Source organism: Typopeltis vanoorti, chromosome 2 (genome assembly GCF_054136105.1).
Source record: "Typopeltis vanoorti isolate ZY-2024b chromosome 2, IOZ_Tvanoo_1.0, whole genome shotgun sequence".
Lineage (NCBI taxonomy): Eukaryota > Metazoa > Arthropoda > Arachnida > Uropygi > Thelyphonidae > Typopeltis > Typopeltis vanoorti.
The window spans coordinates 67,857,052-67,871,778 of NC_143550.1; the positions used below are offsets into that span (position 1 = coordinate 67,857,052).

The following is a 14,727-nucleotide window of genomic DNA, read 5'->3' on the forward strand; positions in this document are numbered from 1 at the left end:
TCTTTAGGGAGGATGTTTAGGTCATTTACTGAGGTTTGGAGTCGTGAGAGGATGACCTTCTCTGCAACCTTACCCAGATTTGAGATAAGACTGATTGGACAATAATTTTGCAGTAGGTGTGGGTCTTTGCCTGGCTTATGTATAGGAATTACGTCAGCCAGTTTCCAGGTGGAAGGAAAATAGGAAATCTTAAAATTGCATTTATTATACTGGTCAGGTGCACTACTGCTTTTCGGGGCAGAAGTTTAATCACCCAATTAGTAATGTCGTCTGGCCCAGGAGCTTTTTGTTCTTTAATTTTTTAATAATGTCATATAACTCAGCAGGTGATGTTGGTGCAATATAGTCAGTGCTGGAGATAGGAAGTTTGAGTGAGTGTCTGACCTTGCTGTGAATCTTATATATGTGGTCAAAGTCAAGGTTTCCATACGAAGGCTTGCATTGCTCCTCTAAGTTGTGTGCTATAACTTCTGCTTTGTCTACATCTGTGTGAGCAAGGCCCTGGTCAGAGAATATTGGGGGAAGGGATGTCTCTTTGTTTTTGAAATTTTTCAGTAGTCCCCAGATGGAGTGATCAGTAGGTGAAATGGAGGATAACTTTTCATCCCATACTTGGTCTCTATGGGCTTTGAGTGTATCTCTTACTGCCCCATTTAATCTGTTTAGATTTATTTTATCTTGTGGTGATATCAAAAAAGAAAAGTATGTACGAAATTTGAAAAGCATCTATACTAAAGCAATTTTTGGTGTAGCTGACTGAAATATACAAATGTTACTTATTACTGGAGAAAAAATAAAAGTTTAAAAACAAAAACAAAACCTTAGAGACTCAGTGGCAAAATCTGAAGAAAGCATTGAAAAGAAAAAGAAACCCTCAGAAAAGAAGAATCATATCAAAAGCTCCTAGCAAATAAGTCAGGAAGTACTATCAGAGAATCACAGAGAAAAATTTACAAAAGTAGCTAAACAAATTCATCATGAGAAAAACCTTGACCAGAATACAGAAGAGAACTATGAACAAAGATGACAGAATAGAGCTTAATGTAAAGATTTAGAAATGAAAGAAAGAATACTATAAAAACAATCCTTGATGATCAAAGTGATAAAAACTGAAGATGATACTACTGATATCTGGAGTAAATTTGTTTTACTCCAGATATCTGTTATCTAGCACAAACAACATACTGTACTCTTTCTTTCATTCCCATGATCTGGTGATCTTAACATTACAAATTTTAAGATAAATTTATTAGTTGAGTTCTAAATAATTCACTTTGGATATCACATGATGCAATTTGCAAATTTAGTTTAAATTACTACTTACAGCATTTGCATTGCCCCCTACTTGCATAGCTCGCAGTTGTAACCATGTCCAGTTGGTATCTAACTGGGTTGATCGAACAAAAGAAACATGTACCCCTAATGAGCGATGGACAGCAGAACAATCCATGCAAATGAAGACTCCATATGTCACACTAGCCCATGTTGGATTTTTTGCTCCACAATCAAAGCATACCTGCATACCCAAAGGAAATGAAAATTAAAAAAAATATAATCCTTTATATGTTACTATAAGTAATCCTTGTAAAGCAAATGAGTAATAATCTGCAAAATGTATTCAAAATGATATTATTACTATATCAATTCCAGCAATTTTCAGAACTGGTATAACACATTAACATTTGAAACCCATGTTAAATGTTCACATGGATGTATACATTTAACACTCTTGGAAATTACAGTTCTAAAGATGATCGTGATGTTAACTGCTGATATGGTACTTAAGTGAAAAACTTCAGTTAAATGTATTCAATTAATATGATGAATGCTACCAGTGCATGATCAGTTTTCAGAACATCACACCAGCCATTGTGTAATGGCTAGACTATATTCCCTATGAGCATATACAGGATAACTGTATATGCAGTAAACATGCATAGAGAGATAAATGTGATAAACCGTTTATCTTCTTTCTATGTATGTTTATCTCTCTCTCTCTCTAATGATAATTTTAACTTTTTTTTTTTTTCCAAAACCTTAAGCAAAAACTTCAACAGAAAGTATGCTTGAACAGAATAGCTCATCTATGCTTTAGTGTTCAAGCACAGATGAGCTATTCTGTTAAGCATATTGTTTCAAACCTATAATACTAACAATCTGCTACTTAATGTTAAAATTTATTGAATATTACAATAATTATCATTTAATATCAATTAAATATCACTTTAAGAAAAGTTAACTTTGCTTATTGTACAATACAGTCATACCCCGACTTACGAGGTTTCTTATATGTATTCCCGTCTCGCTTCAAGCCTCACCACTAGTCATATCTTTTCGGTGCCGCATTCGCCAGTAATCCAAGAGCTCTAAAAAAATAAATCTAAAGCTGGCTTGCCAGTGATTTGGAAGTCAAATTCTAAAGCTTGGGTGACAGCTTCTATTTTTGAAGACTGGTTTGGTCACCACTTCATACCTGAAATTGAACGTTATTGACAGTTTAAAAAATTCCGTTTAAAGTTATGCTCATTATTGATAATGCACCTGGTCACCCTCCTGCAACTTTAAGTGATTTTGATCCACGTGTAAAAGTTGTTTTCTTGGCTCCAGCTTACTTCAACAGATTGACCAAGGAGTTATCAAAATATTCAAAGCTTACTACACATGGCGTTCGTTTGCAAGTATGAATGAACCTATGAGGCAAAATGAGCAACTGTCTGTTAAAGAGTTTTGAAAACAGTTTAATGTTTCAGATGCTGTAAGGATTATCGGAGATTCTTGGGGTGAAATTTCCCAAAAAACATTGAATGGTGTTTGGAAAAAACTTTGTCCATCCTTTTTTTAAATGTGAAACAGAAATGTTGCCAGAAACTGATCAAGTTGCTGAGGCAATAGAAGAAGTTGTCAGCGAGCTGTTAGACTCACATGGAGCTTACAATCGATGAGCTCATAGAGATGCGTGAGCAAAGCACTACTGAAGAGACTGAAACCTCAGATCCAGTTCTACCAGAAAAGCACATGACAATTGCAAAATTAACAGAAGGTCTCAGCTTAATTAAGAAAGGTTTACAGATTTTGGAGGACATAGATTCTAACGAGGAACGAATTGTAGCCACAAGGCAAGGAATAAAAAAATCATTGGCTTGCTATGAAGAAATTTTGGTTGACAAGAAAAAGACATTATGCCATCAGATGAATCTATCAGATTTTATGAAATCATCGACATCGAAATAACTTTTTTTTTATGTATGAAAAACTACAATTATGATTATATTTCTTAAAAAATATAGGTGTTTTTGTAAACCTTTGGTCGCAATTAACTAATATTTTGTATGTTTGTGTGTATATATATATATATATATATATATGTATATATACACATGCAAAATTATACCCCGAGTTACGCGAATTGACTTACACGCTTTTTGTTGGTCCCACCTACCGCGTAACTTCGGGGTATGACTGTATATTAAATATCAAAACAATTTTACTGCATGTAGCAACCACATGCATTTTGGCTAATAGAGTGTCATGTATTCTGGGGATCTCTTAAATAAGTTCTATGGCAGATTCTTAATGCTAACAACCTAACATGCTACTCAAATGAAAACAAAATATTATGATTGTTAGTTAACAAAGTATGATAACTAAATATTTAAGGAATTGATAGCGTACACTAGAAATATAAATTAAATCAACTTTAATATATACGTGCCGATATTTCGGCAACAACACGTTGCCATCTTCATGGGACCTTAAGATAAAGACATGTGCATGCAAGTACTACATAACAGCAAATGAGAAATGAAACGAGGAAGCTACCGTTTTCCTAAAGTCCTGATGTGGCCACTGGCGGGCTATATTAGGTATTCTTGGCCTTTGAGGTGAAGTTCTTCTGATATATGTTTCCGAAATTTGGGGCAGTCTCATGCATCCAAATTTGCTGAGGTTTGGCATGTAAAAAACGGTAGCTTCCTCGCTTTGTTTCTCATTTGCTGTTATGTACTACTTACGTGCACATGACTTGATCTTAAGTTCCCATGAAGATGGCAACGTGACGTTGCCAAAATATCAGAAAGTATATATTAAAGTTGATTTAATTTATATTTCTAGTGTATGCTGTCAATTCCTTAAGTATTTAGTTATCATGTTTAACCAGCGTGTAAGCCTTTCTACAAGAATTAGTTAACAAAGACCTAAGCAAATTAATTGAACATATACTATTTTACTAGTGTGTATGCAAAATGACATGTATAGCAAATAATTAGGGATTATAATGAATTATACGAAGTAAACATTCTATTTTGAGTTAAATAATATTTATGCTAACATTTTTTTGAAGAGATCAAAAAGCCCAAATAACAAGGAACAAAAGAATGGACACATTGCCAAAATAGTGAGAATAACACAACTAATTCTGGCAATGATGCGAAGGACACTGACTTATAGAAGCAAGGAGATTCTGGTTTCATTGTATAAGGCTTTGATTAGGCCACATATAGAATACTGTGCACACATTTGGTCATCTGGCTTTCAAAAGGATAAAGCAATACTGGAAAGGGTTAAGAGGTGATTGACTAAGATAGTTTCTGGTCTCTGGAATGTTGAGTATGAAGAAAAGTTGAAAAAAATACAATTTACAGTCTAGAAGAGGGAGTGATATGATAGAGATGTACAAGTTGCTAAGATTCATAGCGAAGAATTTATGGAGAGACAACATAAGCGTTAGAATAATTACTTTTAGCATACATGTACAGGATAAAAGCTACATGACACTGCATTATGCAAAAGTAAGATGAATCTGAATGTTTGTTAATCATTCACCCTAGCTTGACCTCTGGTAAAAAAAAAAAAAAAAAACTACAAGAAACAATTTCTAAAGTCCTCTCATATTAAGATTTTCTTCTGTTTGGGGTTATTCTGGATGCTATGCATGTTGAAGATGGATTAATTATTTCAAGAATTTGGAAGACCCATCATTTTTGTTCAGACTTGGATGATGTCTCAGCATTTCACAAGCTTCTTTGAGTTTTCTTTCAAACCAGGTTTTGGTGCAGTGACTTTCCAGTCAATTCTGTGACACGTTTGGAGTGCATGGTGGTCTCTTAGGTCTGTTTTACCACAGTGGAGGTATTTAATGTGATGTTTGTGTTCATCTTTCTTAATTGGGATGGTGCATCCCAATTAAAAAAGATTTTAATTGGGATGCACCATCCCAATTAAAAACATTGAATTTTGTAAATAAACCCCTGGGTGGGGCAAGGTATGGAAGAGCTAAGTAAATTTCTTAATTTTGCCGAGGGTTTGAAAGTTGTCTTAATATTGTATTTAAGTAGTGTTCTATCAATTTTTTCTGAAATGCCCCTAATGTAAAGTATGGCTATAGCATTCTTGTAATCTTTTTTGCTTTTAATGGTATTTTTATGGAGGATCTTGGGAACTGTTTTTTTTTATTGAAATTTTTAGTATTGTATTGTATTACATTTTTTTTACAAATGTTTGGTTAATATTTTCAAATTCAAGGCTTGTTCACTAGAGTAAACTGCTAGGGCTGTGTTTGAGGGTGCTGATAACTCCTAGTTTTTGTCAATACATACATAAAAATCATACCACCTAGATGATGATATGCTGGATCTTGTCCTTTAAAGGCCATAGTTTTTGATTTTTCTGTTGATATTATCATACCATAATCTTTGGCTATCTTATTTAGATCTAAAATAGCTTTCTGTAAGTTATCATCAGAATTTGTAATTATTATACCTTGATAGAAATTTTTATTCCATTTTATTATTATTTCATTTAGGTAAATATTAAAAAGAGTTGCTGAGAAGGGAACCCTATCAGACCCCTTGGTTTATCTCTCTCGTATATGATACCTCATGATTTAATCTTATTTGTATTTGATTATTTTCATATCTACTTATGAAAGCTTTTAGGATATTATTTGGTATTTGTCTTTCATTTAATATGTTGAATAAAATACTTCTTTTAACTTTGTAAATGCTTTTTCAAAGTCAATAAATGCAATATGTGTTTCTAAATTGTATTCTCTTCTTTTCTCAATTATTAATTTTAGGCAAAAGGCTGGGTCAATACATGATCGTCCTTTTCTAAACCCATTCTGTACTTCTAAAATAAAGTTTTCAGAATATTTCATTAGTTTGATATATTTTGTAAAAGGAATTTAGTATGCTTATACTTCTATAGATTTTAGGGTCATCTGTATTACCTTTTTTAATGATAAGAATCACAATTGCTTTTTTCCATTCTATTGGTGGGTGTTACCAGTTGTATAAATTTTATTTAAAAATAATAGGAGTCTTTCTTTGAATCTTGATCCTGCATATTTATATAGTTCTGAACCTAGCTTGTTTTCTCCAGGTGATTTTCCATTTCTTGTTTCTTTCAGGCTGATTTCTAATTCTTCTTTAGTTATTTCCTTTTCATTAAGTGTTTGCCAGTTGTCTTTTTTAAAATATTTATCTGTCCACAATTCTGTGTAGAAATCTAGAAAATCTTCTAATTTCAATTCAGCATTTAATTTTATGTTTTTTTTTAGTATCTGCATTTAGGTGTTTAAAAATCTTATTTACATTAGATCTTATTTTATATAAATCATGTTTAAAATTAGAAACAAAATTTTTCCATGATTCTCTACATCTTTTTCTGACTTCTCTTTTAGCTATAGCTTTTATTCTTTTATATTCTATTTCATCTTCTAATCTTTTACTGCTTAACCATTTATGATAGGCTTCTTTTTTCATTTTGATTATTTCTTTTGTTGAATCATCCCATATCTTCAGTTTTTTCCTTTTATTAAATTTTTTGGTCTTTCCTAAGCTTTCATTTGCTGCGGCATTTAGTATTGTTTTTATATTAGTATTTCTTCTTTTATATTATTTCTTTCTTTTATATTAGTATTCCTTTAGTATTGATCTAGTAAAATCCCTTCATTAACTTGAAGGTCTCTATCATATAATCAATTTTCCATCTATTCAGTAAGCTCTTATTCATTTCCTTAACCACTCTGCATAACCAACATTCCAGAGTTCTAATATTACTTTGGTCATTCATCTTTAGATCCTTCCTAGTGTTTTCATATCACAATTAAAACTAAGTGACAAAATTTGAGCACAACAATCTGACCAACTTCTCTGTATAAGGCACTGGTCTGAACAATACCTTATACAGAGGCAACTTAGTATAAGGCCTTTGTGTTTTGTTGTACTTCCCATCATAGCATCAATCTGATGTGACGTCTTTGCAACACTTGCAATGTACCCTCATAACTTTAATCCACTGTCAACCACCACCCCAAGATCTAAAATCTCATCTACTTCCTGAAGCACGGTTCTACCAATATGGTACATAGCCTTATATCTCTGCATCCCAAAGTGCAGCACTTTCCATTTACGAGGGTAGTCTGAAAAGTTCTCGGCCTAACAATGAAAAAACTAATTTATAATTTCAAAATTATTTTTATTTTTCAACATAATTTCCCTTAAGACTAATACATTTATTCCAGCAATGCTCCAGTGCCATTATCCCGTCCCTGTAGTGGTTCTCAGTAAGATCTGCAAAATACCTCTCTACAGCTCCAATCACCTCTTGATTCAAAATCAAACCTAGGGAATAGGATGGATGTTCCAACAATTCATAGTGCAGATCCCTTAATTTTTCCATTGCCAAAACACATTTGTGGACAGGTGCATTGTCCTGATGAAAGATGATTTTTTTATTCTGTAAACCGGGTCTTTTCTCACAATTTTTTTTGTCTAGTCTGGTTAAAAAATTGGAATAATATTCCCCGGTTACTGTTTTACCCTTTAAGATAATTAATAAACAAAATGCCTTTAGCATCCCAAAACACCGATGCCATGACCTCTCCTGCTGATGGAAGTGACTTTGTCTTCTTTGGTGCTGAACATCTGGCTTCTGTCCACTGTTTGGATTCTGTTGTGTAATGGTGAATCCAAGTCTCATCCATAGTAATAAACTGACACACAAAAAATCAGTTTTATTCTTGTTAAAACGCTCCAAGTACTGTTCAGAGATTTTCATGCAAGTGAGTTTTTGATCTGCTGTGAGGAAGTGCGGCACCCATCTTGTGCAAAGCTTTTTCATTTGTAATTCTTCATACAAAATATATCCTACACGTTCTTTTGAAATGCCTATAGTCTCAGCAATTTCACGCACTTCGACTCACCAGTCAACCAATACCATATCATGCTCTTGATCAATGATTTCTGGTGTTGTTACACTTTTTGGATGTTCTTCACGTGGATCATCTTCAAGACTGGTATGGCCACGTTTAAACTCAGCAGCCCATTTCTTAATTATCGAAAATGAAGGAGAAGAGTGCCCATAAACTTTTACGAACTTCAAATGAATTTCTTTTGGCATCAAACCTTCTTTTACAAAGAATTTTATAACCACACGATACTCAATTTTATCCATTTCAAGGGATACATACAACAATCTAACAGATAAGCTTAGGTGTTGATGGTTATTCATGATTTATTTTTCGCGGTATTAACAACACCACAAACACTTTTAACAACAAAGATGTTTTATTAACGCTTATATTTCGCTGATTTTCAACTCAGCATCATCAGAGCCCAACACACATGTAAACGCGACAGTGAGTGAGTGAAACAATATAATTGCAAAAGACAAAAGATCTAAAGCCCTATTTTTGGCGCCCTCCAACGAGGAAAAAAAAAAAAAAACAGCAGTTATCCAGGAGTTTTTCTTAGGATAACCATCTCCCAAATTTTTGGCTAATTAATGCAACCATATTTGTTAAGGTTGGGAGAATTCTTCAAAGCCATTGCTGACTCAAAAAATAATCTTTCAGATCTATAACAACTCCTAAATAGCACATTCATTTTCCTCCATCTAATCCTGTGTGAAGGAGTGTCCAAAGCATGGTCTGCCAGTCCCGACTTGCCATAGTAATAGTAGCGAATGTATCTTTCATGTTCTTCCAGGCGGATGTTCACTGATCTTCCTATTTGCCCATAATAGGCCAAATCACAGTCACACAGAACTTCATACACTCCTGGGTGTGCTAAAGGGTGAAGTTTATCCTTAGGCGAGCGGATCAGAGTTGCCAACTTGACATGAGGTTTGAAAGTGGTGCAAAGGTCATGTTTCAACAATACTTTGGCTATCTTTTCCGATGTACCTCTGATATAGGGAATAGAAATGGTCATGTTGTATTCTTGTGTATTAGGGGAGGGCAGAGTAATGGGCCTATGTAGTATTTTATCTATTTTGTAGGGATTGTAGCTGTTGGATAAGAACGTATGGCGCAGGTATTGGAGTTCAGTGGTCAGAGCTGTATCGTTAGAACAAATGGCTCTGGCTCTGTGTGTAAGTGTTTTTAAAATGCCATACTGTTGGACTGGATGTGATTGTTTATGTAGGTATTTTCCTGTGTGTGTAGGCTTTCTGTAAATAGAAAAAGATAGTGAACCATCTGAAAGACGGGTGACTAATGTGTCAAGAAAAGGTAAACAGTTATTTGATTCTTTTTCTACTGTGAAGTGAATTTTGGAGTGTTGGCTGTTTAGGTGACAAAAGCATCCAAAGTGTCTTGTCCATGGGGCCAGATGGCAAACACATCATCTACATAGCGTAACTACACTTGTGGCTTGTATGTAGCTGTGGTAAGTACTTTGTTTTCAAAGTGTTCCATGTAAAAATTTGCTAACGGGGGAGAGAGGGGGGAACCCATAGCAGTACCATTAATCTGTTTGTAGAAAACGAATGTGCTATTTAGGAGTCGTTATAGATCTGAAAGATTATTTTTTGAGTCAGCAATGGCTTTGAAGAATTCTCCCAACCTTAACAAATATGGTTGCATTAATTTGCCAAAAATTTGGGAGACGGTTATCCTAAAAAAACTCCTGGATAACTGCTGTTTGTTTTTTTTTTTCTCGTTAGAGGGTGCCAAAAAATAGGACTTTAGATCTTTTGTCTTTTGCAATTATATTGTTTCACTCACTGTCGCATTTACATGTGTGTTGTGCTCTGATGATGCTGAGTTGAAAATCAGCGAAATATAAGCGTTAATAAAACATCTTTGTTGTTAAAAGTGTTTGTGGTGTTGTTAATACCGTGAAAAATAAGTCATGGATACATACAACACTTTTGCTTGAGACAGCTGTATAAAACAAAATACTTGATAGAGTATTTTGTTTTATGACTTCCAATTTCACATGGATACTTATGATAGGTGCTCCAACTTAGAAAAACAAAATCTTGCTGATAGTGTTGTCATCTATGGTCGAGGTCAAGAACTTTTCAGACCACCATCGTATTAATATTAAAACTACAACCCCCACTCACATTTGTCCAAGTTAATTGTCTATTAAAATCCTTCTGTGGAGAATTAACATCAGCAATACTCTAAACTTTGCATTATAAGTAAACACTTGAAAATCTCCAGTCAATTCCAATTTTTTCTACACCTTATATGTAAATTTGTAAACTTGTGGTAATTTATCAAATGTCTTTGCAAACTCTACGAATGCTGTTGTATGTGAATTTCCCTTATCATAGACATTCATCGCCTTACCAGCAAATATAAGCAGATTGCTAAAACAAGACCTGCCCGTCACAACCCATCCTTACCATCATAAAGATCCCATGTCTATCAACATGCTGCTATGTTCTATTCCTAACAGGTTTTTCTAATATTGTGACTGCAACTGCAGATGTACAGACTGGTATACAATTGTAAACTTCTGTACTAAAACTATGCTTGTGAAGGAGTACTGTATTGTCACTTAGAAACTTTTCACACAGCAAGACTTTCATTAAATATCCAGATTAAGGTCATCAAGCTAACTCTTTTGCACATTCTTTAAAAAATGTGGTAATATGTCAACCGTTTCTAATGTCTTATTAAGATCTAAATCAATAATTGATACAATTCTGATTATAATAAATTTAGTTTAATCCTTTATCCAAGTGTGAGCAAACAAAGTTTGCACCTGAAAATATTTTCAGGACTGGGGTAAGGTAGTACAGTGGGAGCCAGATCCATAAGTGGAGATACCAGGCTTAAGCAGCAGTAAGGTCATCTTTACCTATAGGAGTTGCCAAAAGGTGTGCCACCTTTTTATTAAATTGCTCTGGATTTAGAGAAAGATGTTGAAAGTTTATTTTTCAGAGACCTCAATAAAGGTCGAAACTAGTCTGGGTAGGGGGCCCTTCCCTTAATGCATAACATTAGACATATCCGCAAGGTTTTGTGTTTTGCATTATGGGAGATACTGAGAGAGGAGTGATGGTAGCTTAGTCCACCTTTGCTAAGAGTTGCCCGGCATTGTACTACCTTACCCCAGTCCCCGAAAATATTTTCAGATGCAAACTTTGTTTGCTCACACTTGGATAAAGGATTAAACTAAATTTATTATATAACCAAGTGAAAAATAAACTTTCAACATCTTTCTCTAAATCCAGAGTAATTTAATAAAAAGGTGGCACACCTTTTGGCAACTCTAGGTAAAGATGACCTCGCTACTGCTTCTGCCTGGTATCTCCACTTATAGGCCTGGCTCCCACTGAAGAGACCTCAATAAAGGTCGAAACTAGTCTGGGTAGTGGCCCTTCCCTTAATGCATAACATTATACATATCTGCAAGGAGATGTGTTTTGCATTATGGGAGATACTGAGATAGGAGTGATGGTAGCTCAGTTCACCTTTGCTACGAGTTGCCCGGTGTTGTACTACCTTACCCCAGTCCTGAAAATATTTTCAGGCACAAACTTTGTTTGCTGACACTTGGATAAAGGATTAAACTAAATTAATTATAGTCTAACCAAGTGAAAAATAAACTTTCAATACAATTCTGATTCTTTCACTGCTAATTCTTCTAATATCTGCCTCCTGCATTTACATGATCACGATAAACTGCTCATTAAATAACTCCACTACATAACTGTACGTCTTTGATATGGTCACTTTATTACCATAACTATTCACCAGTGTCACCCTCCCATGTTAAACCACCATGGATATATATATATGAAACCCTAAAACAAACCCAACCTTCTACCCTCCCCTTTTGTCCTCCTACAGTTGATAGCATAGGCAACCCGCAAGTATAAACTTTGCAAACAGTTAGAAATATCACCCTCCCTTCTCTTGCAAACAATTTTCCTTTATTAAAAAATCTATTCACTTTACAACAATAATAATAGACATATTCAAATGAATTTTGACACCATGACCAGGTTTGATATTACTTCATTATTTACCAATGTACCACAGACAGAAACTCAAACCTTATTAAGCCACACTGTTCTCTGCCATATTTGAATTATTCGAATTCACCATATGCTCAGGTATTTTTCATGGAAAGTAAAATACAGATAGATGCAATTAGTTCCCCTTTATCCTATAGCCTTTATCTAGCCAATTTCTATTAGTTTCCATATACAGAATTTTATATAGATATTCCATAAATAGAACTTTATATAGATGTATGGAATGCATTTATATCAGGGGGGGGGGTATCTTCAGAGTGTGCTAGGTGTGCAATACACACCCACAGAATAGCAATAATACCAATATTATATTTTTGCATTTATTCCTGTTAAAGACTCCTCTAATTGTTTCCAGGCTTTGCATGATTCCTAAAACGAAACACAATATGCTAATGCTTCATGAGAAACTCTTCAAAACATAAACATTGCATCATTTGCATTAATAACCTGGGTGTGCAGTCATAAATACGGACACCTTTGAGCTCTTTGAACAGACTTATAGATGGTGCAGTGGGTCAAATTCTTAGCATTCCGTGGTTTTCAACTACCTAGAAGATGAAGCAGGGTGTGTGTGTGTGCACGCGCAGACAACAACAACACCCAGAAATCAGTGGCTATGATTAGGTATTATGTCAATCAATCTAAATGAACATGTCATTTGTCAAGAGTTGCTATTGTTGTTTTCTGAGTTTCATCTGTTTTGTGTGCATATTGCGAACAGATGTGTTTAGGACACTGATATAAACAAGTAATTTTTCTCTAAATAATTTATAACTTTTTTGTCCATATTTACAATGGGAAACAGTGCTGATGAACTAATGAATGTCCCTTTTTTCTGACAGAGCTTTCACAGATAAGGAGATTAAAACTTGTGTATAAATAAGTAAAACGAGTTATTTCATTGGTTCAATCCAGAAAGTGATTACTTTTTCTCATTTCTGTGCATATTATATGGCTGTATTTAAGAATCATATCGAAATTCAAATTAGCTGTGTCTCACTCTAGTATTTGCCAACGATAATCTAATCTCACAATGTGTAAATCTTTGTGCTTCTCACGTAAACAGTACACATGAAACACAGCTATTGTTCATTTGACCTTTATACTTTCCATATTTAAAATTATATTAATTAATAAATTAAAGTATTCAAAGTTGTCCTACATTAATTGCATTGGATCAATTAAGATTGGGTGCTGATGTCCTATTCACTCTTAAAACTTTCATACATCAATAAAAATACAATCGTACAGTCAAATTGATATGATTTTTGTACCATGGGTTGCATAAGCCACACAACAGCACACCAACCTAGGGCATGCGATGTCTGATCTATATATAGAATATTCTGTGTACTCTATAATATTCTATATACAGAATCCAATCTGTATATACACTTAGAGCAAATGAGAATGGATATGAGACTGGTGGCATGGATAGAGGTGGCTGACAGACAAGAGAAAGTAGTATATAGTGGAGTGGAATCAAGGAGAATGAGGGTGATTAGTGAAGAGCCTCAGGGCTCTGTACCAGAGCCACTACCCTTAATCTTGTATATTAACAATATAGGGAATAATTTAAAGTGAGGGAGTGATATTCAGTTGTTTGTTGATGATGCAAAACTGGGGAAGGCAATAGTTAATAAAGGTATTGTAGATATCCTGCAGGATGATTAAAATAAATTGGCAATATGGATAATGGTTGTAATTGAATATTACAAAATGTAAGGTTATGTACTTCGGGATGAAAATATTACATACTATGCATCATACTGATGGGACATTATAGAAAGTTATAAGCTATTAAAGATTCCATAAGACTGATGCAAATGAAAATTTTCAATACATAAGAAGTAGGGAGATATTAGGGGGGAGATAATCACCCTGGAAGTTGTTATTATTATATTATGTGACACCTCCAGGGAGTCCAAAGACTCATCGAGGGAGAGTATGCCAATGGCATCGAACGATTGATCTCCTTCCAACTACTAACCATGCTTAAACTTGCTTAACTTTTTCGTGAGCCATTAGTAACAGCAGTTGTGCAAGAGTTTGGTTAGTAAGGGTGTGTGGACTAGAATTTTTGCTTGAAGAGCGACTAATGAGTAGAATGGAGTTAAGTTAAAGTTAGTTGCGAGTGCCTCAACACTGATTAAGTTTAAGGAGAGGTATGATATGTGTTATGTGAATAATGGTCAGCATGGATCTCCTACAGTTGATAGAGTGGCTTGTTGAGTGGTTAATGAATAGAATAGAGTGCTAAAGTTAGTTACGAGTGCCTCAACACTGATTAAGTTTAAGGAGGTATGATATGTATTATGTGAATAATGGTCAGCATGGATCTTCCGTGATGAGTCTGACTCCATGAAAATACCCTTATAATAATAATACAGTAAAACCCCGTTTTTACATTCCCACAATTTACGTTTTCCTGCCATTTACGTAATTTTCCGT

The 14,727-nt window shown here is 34.4% G+C and overlaps 1 protein-coding gene across 1 annotated transcript in view; it reads right to left on the bottom strand.

Moving 5' to 3' along the window:
- The window catches only part of ArfGAP3 (ADP-ribosylation factor GTPase activating protein 3), a 234,546-nt gene that overhangs the window by 203,370 nt on the left and 16,449 nt on the right, over positions 1-14,727 (bottom strand). Inside the window, exon 2 of the mRNA XM_090401616.1 lies at positions 1,325-1,516. Coding sequence (XP_090257742.1) covers positions 1,325-1,516 — 192 coding nt within the window. The remainder of the gene's footprint in view (positions 1-1,324; positions 1,517-14,727) is intronic.